Below are 5387 nucleotides of genomic sequence, written 5' to 3'. Positions count from 1 at the left end.
TTTTTTATTATTAAAAACTCATAAGTTTGTTATATTTGGAGTTTTAATATTAAATGCTACTGTAATCTTTTGTTTTTTGTTTTGGGAATAAAAAAGATTTTTCTTTTGAATGAACTATAATCTTTTTAACATTATATTTATTTTTTTTCCTTCGGATTAAAATAATAATAAGCCTGGAGAGGCTGTTGGGGACTTACATTAGTGAATTATATTGAATTAAATTACATATATTTCAGTAATATCCAACAATGTCAAACTGAAAACATAATCTTACTTTAATGTGTTTTGATTGTATTCATTTAAGAATATTCATTTCATGGTTTAATAACGGCCGGAGTCACATGGCCTTACTGTACTCACTGTTTCCGTGAAGCTGGCATCGCCATTAAACTATACTTATTCTCACTAAAACAAAACGGCTTTATTACATTATTGTTTCTAGTCAAATGAGTGTTCATGCTTCTTCTTAGAGATTCTCCAATCCAAAGATAAGTTCAAGAAATGCAATGAGTGTGCTTGAAGCTAAGGACCCCACATGGGCAGGGAATTGATCTTCGAGCTGCCATTAATGACACCATGCTTTTCAAACAAACCCGACTTTCTCAGCTGTCCCTTTTGCCAGAGGAGCCTTCTCTCATTGACTTTATTTTACCCCACAGGGACTATCAATGACGCTTTTTCTTTAGTGCGCATGAGTGATTTTGGTCCCTTGTGTCGCGTTTTGGGTTTGATTCATATTATTGACTTGTAGGGGGATTCGGTAATGGTTTTCTAGGACAGAGAACTCGGCTGTTGACCTAAACTGAGTAGTTTGATTTGAGGGGATTTTTTGTTTTTCTGTTCGATTTAGAAATGTTTCTGGGTTTGCTCTATTGATGTGGCTTTGGCCCTTTAGGGTTTGTTTATCTCTTAAAGGTGTTTATGTCTTGGGTTAAATCTCCTGGTGGATTCGGCAAAGCAAAGAGATCGGGAAGAAGCTGCATTTTGAAGCAACTTCGAGGTTGAGGGAGATAAGTTTAATAATAAACTGATTCGAGGATTTTTGAAAAGCATTTGATAAAGTTTATTCCGAACTCTGTTGTTCAGTTCTTCCCTTCTTGCATTTGAGGAAATGGCTTGCATGAAATTGGGTTCTAAAGCAGAGGCATTCCAGCGTCATGGGCAGGCCTGGTATGTACCCCATCTTCTTATGCTTCCTACAGAGATTTCTGCTTCTAAAATTTTAGGACTCGTACATTTATCTGCTCCTAAACTATTAAATTCTTCAATTTGAAAATTAATGGTTGCTAATGGTCCTTAACTTAATGGACTTTAGCTTGAAATATTGATATTGGAAAAGCGTACTGTTTTATGGTACTTTATGGGTCTCCCTATGACGAATCTTCGTTTGCTTGGTGCCTAGTGGACTATGAAGGATCTGGGTTATTTGCAATTAGCGCGTGAATTATTGTGTGTTTAGAGTGAGATAGATGGAAAATAAGGAATTTGTTAGAGGAAGTGTGTTACAGAAATACTCTTTGCTTTACTCTTTCCCAAATGTACTGAGCATTGCTGCACTAGATCTCAGTAACTGAAATTTCCAATGATTTATTGCATCATCATTTTGTTTATATATGCTTCATGGCATGTATGAGATTACCTTCTCTGTTCGTTTCAGCATGCTTCTTATTTTCTGCTGTTGATCAGGTTGAGTATATGTCATAATACACTCTCTCTGATTCTGAAGTCCGAATACCAGAGATAAATCAGATTGTGTTTTGGTCAAGTAATACTTTAATATTATGCAAACATAAAGAGTCAAAGTTAATGATGATGATTCTTAATGTAAGCCAATATAAAAGAAACAGATTTGAGAACTACCTGTTTGTAACTACCACATGATTTTAATTGCACTGTTTCTATTATTTTTCTCAAAACAAAAGTAAGTTTTGTCTTAAGATGATATAAGATCACTCATGAATCTGTTATTATCATTAGGTTCTGCACCACTGGGCTTCCTAGTGACATAGTTGTTGAAGTTGAGGAGATGTCCTTCCACCTTCACAAGGTACCTATATCTTTAACATTTTTATTTCTTCCAGTTGATATGCTATATATATGTGGGAGGTTCGTTTTAGTTTACTTGGATGTCTTGCTCAGTTTAGGTCCAGTTTTGTCTTGGAAATATGTACCAAATCTTACATGAAGATATTTTTGGCTGAAAGTATGTGAATGCATCTGTAACAAATTATATCTTATCCATTCTGGGGCATTCTTTTAACTTCTAAGTGGAGCAAGAAAACTTGATTTTTCTGTTGTTGGGCTGGGTTCTGTAGGCAAAACAGAAACTATAATTAAATATGTCTGGTTTGTACTGATACTACACGTTTCTGATTTATTTGCTTCGTACTACCTTGGAGTTATTTGCATTCCTTTCCAAATTGTGTGTTGTTCACTATTTACCTTGTCTGGTTAGGCATGAATGCTGTATAGGATTATTAAGATGATACGGTGTTTAAGATAATCATACCAAATCATAATTTCATTTGCGTTCATATGTCATTTAATGCAGTTCCCTTTGCTCTCTAGAAGTGGAGTTATGGAAAGACTGATTGCTGAAGCTTCTGAAGCAGAGGATGAATGTACCATAAACATCCCTGGCATTCCTGGAGGGGCAAAAACATTTGAACTCGTTGCAAAATTCTGTTATGGTGTGAAACTTGAACTTACCGCCTCTAATGTAGTGTACCTCCGTTGTGCTGCTGAGTGTCTTGAAATGACAGAGGAATATGGTGAAGTTAATCTAATTTCACAAACAGAAACCTTCCTCAACCAAGTGGTCCATAGAAGTTGGAAGGACTCTCTGAAGGCACTTCAAACCTCTGATGATGCCATGCCTTATGCTGAGGAGCTCAACATCACAAAAAGGTGCATTGAGTCACTTGCTGCGAAAGCATCTACTGATCCAAATCTATTTGGGTGGCCAGTTCTTGAACATGGTGGGCAAATGCAGAGCCCTGGTGGAAGTGTTTTGTGGAATGGGATAAGTACCGGGGCAAGACCAAAGAACTCAAATTCAGATTGGTGGTATGAGGATGTATCAACTCTGAGTTTGTCACTTTACAAGAGGTTGGTAGAAGTCATGGAATCACGTGGCATTAAGCAGGAGATAATCGCCGGTTCCCTTGCTTTCTATGCTAAAACATACCTGCCTGGGTTAAATCGACGTCAAGTTTCTGGTGAGTCCAGTGCTCGATTAGCAGCAGCATCTTTAGGGTCTCCTCCATCTGAAGAAGACCAGAAAGCTCTGCTAGAGGAGATTGCCCAGTTACTCCCTATGCAGAAGGGTCTAGTCCCAACAAGTTTCTTGTCTGGTTTACTTCGAACTGCCATGATACTTCGAGTAAACCCCTCATGCATATCAAATTTAGAGAAACGGATTGGGATGCAGCTTGATCAAGCTACTCTAGATGATCTCTTGATGCCTAATTTCTCACATTCAATGGAGACCCTTTACAATGTTGACTGTGTGCAGAGAATTGTTGAACACTTCCTTGCCATGGATCAGGTTGCTGGTGATGCCTCTCCATGTTCTATTGAAGATGGTCAGTTGATTGGTTCACCTTCGCTGACACCCATCACCATGGCAGCCAAACTTATTGATGGTTACCTGGCAGAGGTTGCCCCAGATGTTAACTTGAAGCTTCCCAAATTTCAAGCTCTTGCTGCTGCTGTGCCAGAGTATGCCAGGCCCTTGGATGATGGCCTATACCGTGCTATAGACATTTACTTAAAGGTATTGACATAGAACAAGTTGTTGGCATTTAAGATCATCTTGTGCATGTTGGATTAAAGATGTTGGAATTTATATTTAGCTTACGTCCTGCCACAAGTGAGGCATATCTAGGCCTATGATCATGTTATTAGTTTTTATCTTGTATTTTATTACTTGTGTTATTTAAACTCTCGGTGCTTGTATCTCATACGCCACCATCCATACAATCAAATTGCTTAAATCAGATTCTGTTGTTCATGGTTAATATTTTCACTAGTTGACTTGCATGTCTTCTCTCTTGGATTGAATGATGGGCTTGATAAAATCTTTGTCGGTATGGACTGATTCACTTTTATCTTCCCAAACTGCAGTCTCACCCTTGGTTGGCGGAGTCTGAGAGAGAGCAACTTTGCAGATTGATGGACTGCCAGAAGCTCTCGTTAGAAGCATGTACCCATGCTGCACAAAATGAGAGGCTACCCCTTAGAATAATAGTTCAAGTTCTGTTTTTTGAGCAGCTCCAGCTTAGGACTTCCATTGCTGGTTGCTTTTTGGTTTCAGATAATCTTGACGGATCGAGACAGTTAAGAAGCGGTTTTGCTGGTTCTAATGAGGGAGGATGGGCAACAGCAGTGAGAGAGAACCAAGTTTTGAAAGTGGGCATGGATAGCATGAGGATGAGGGTATCAGAGCTTGAGAAAGAGTGCTCATACATGAGGCAGGAGATCGAGAAACTAGGACGGTCGAAGGGATCAAGTGCGTGGGGAACTGTGTCTAAGAAGCTTGGGTTCAAGCTAAAGTCTCAGATGTGCAGTGCACAAGAGGGGTCTGTAAGCAACCAGAATAATGGAAATGGTAAGGTCGAGAAAGTGAAGGAAAGACATGGAAAGCACAAGAAAATCTCTTCTCCTAGTGAATAAAACGTCATTCAATTGGTTTCTTTTTAATTGCCTCTCTCGTTACTGTCCCATATCTCTAAAACAACCTTGCTTCTGTCTACATCGCAAGCAACTGTAATGGAGATGGAAGAAAGTTTCCTTGTGTATTATGTAACTGTAAACTATAGCATTAGTCTTCCTTTCTTTCGTTTTCAGGTCACAGGGTCTCTCTACATGAAATGCTTATGTTCATTATGCAGCCTGATTTTTCTGGAGACTTGTTTATTCATTATTTATTTTTCAATTTTGTAGCAATCTGTTTTGATTTTCTTTGGCCATAGTAATGTAGCAATCTCAGATTATCATGTGTTGGGTTTTTGTCTATGAACGCTAGCTAAGCTCTGCTATATCTCCTCCCGATATCATGCTTTGATAAAATAATTTTATGGACTAAACTTGACAAAATTATGTTAAGAAAGTTTTTAAAATATCTTCTTTTTTTTTGGGTTAGTTCTATGATGTAAGAGTTATTTAAGGGGTTGTTTTGAGTTTCATGTGGCCAGCTAGGAGTTTGTTTGGGTTTTGAAACATGTATTTTTAAGGAAAAATGGCAAGTAAAGACTCTCCTAATATGTGAAATTGTGATTTGGAACCCTCAATTTGGAAAGTAGTAAAGAAAGGCCCGGTCTCATATTGCAACTATAAAATTTTAGTGAAATGTCTGAAATGCCCCTCGGATAGGTGACAAGTTGACT

The 5387-nt window shown here is 38.1% G+C and overlaps 1 protein-coding gene across 2 annotated transcripts; it reads left to right on the top strand.

Moving 5' to 3' along the window:
• The first annotated feature begins 475 nt into the window (after positions 1–475).
• Positions 476–4997, top strand: LOC114715002 (BTB/POZ domain-containing protein At1g30440-like). Of its 2 annotated transcripts, XM_028899801.1 has the most exons (5): positions 476–1000; positions 1087–1170; positions 1978–2047; positions 2552–3775; positions 4126–4997. In XM_028899801.1, exons 2-5 carry the CDS (start codon positions 1112–1114, stop codon positions 4672–4674), a joined length of 1902 nt encoding a protein of 633 aa, XP_028755634.1. In that variant the 5' UTR covers positions 476–1000; positions 1087–1111; the 3' UTR covers positions 4675–4997. The 2 variants fall into 2 exon arrangements, with proteins under 2 accessions (XP_028755634.1, XP_028755633.1); XM_028899800.1 differs by having other exon boundaries at positions 477–1170.
• Positions 4998–5387: the final 390 nt, after the last annotated feature.

The sequence above is a fragment of the Neltuma alba genome, unplaced genomic scaffold (assembly GCF_004799145.2).
Source record: "Neltuma alba isolate B1F8T4 unplaced genomic scaffold, ASM479914v2 tig00011563_pilon, whole genome shotgun sequence".
Classification (NCBI taxonomy): domain Eukaryota; kingdom Viridiplantae; phylum Streptophyta; class Magnoliopsida; order Fabales; family Fabaceae; genus Neltuma; species Neltuma alba.
The sequence above is the reverse complement of the archived record's forward strand: the minus strand, read 5'-3'. Positions and strand labels throughout refer to the sequence as shown.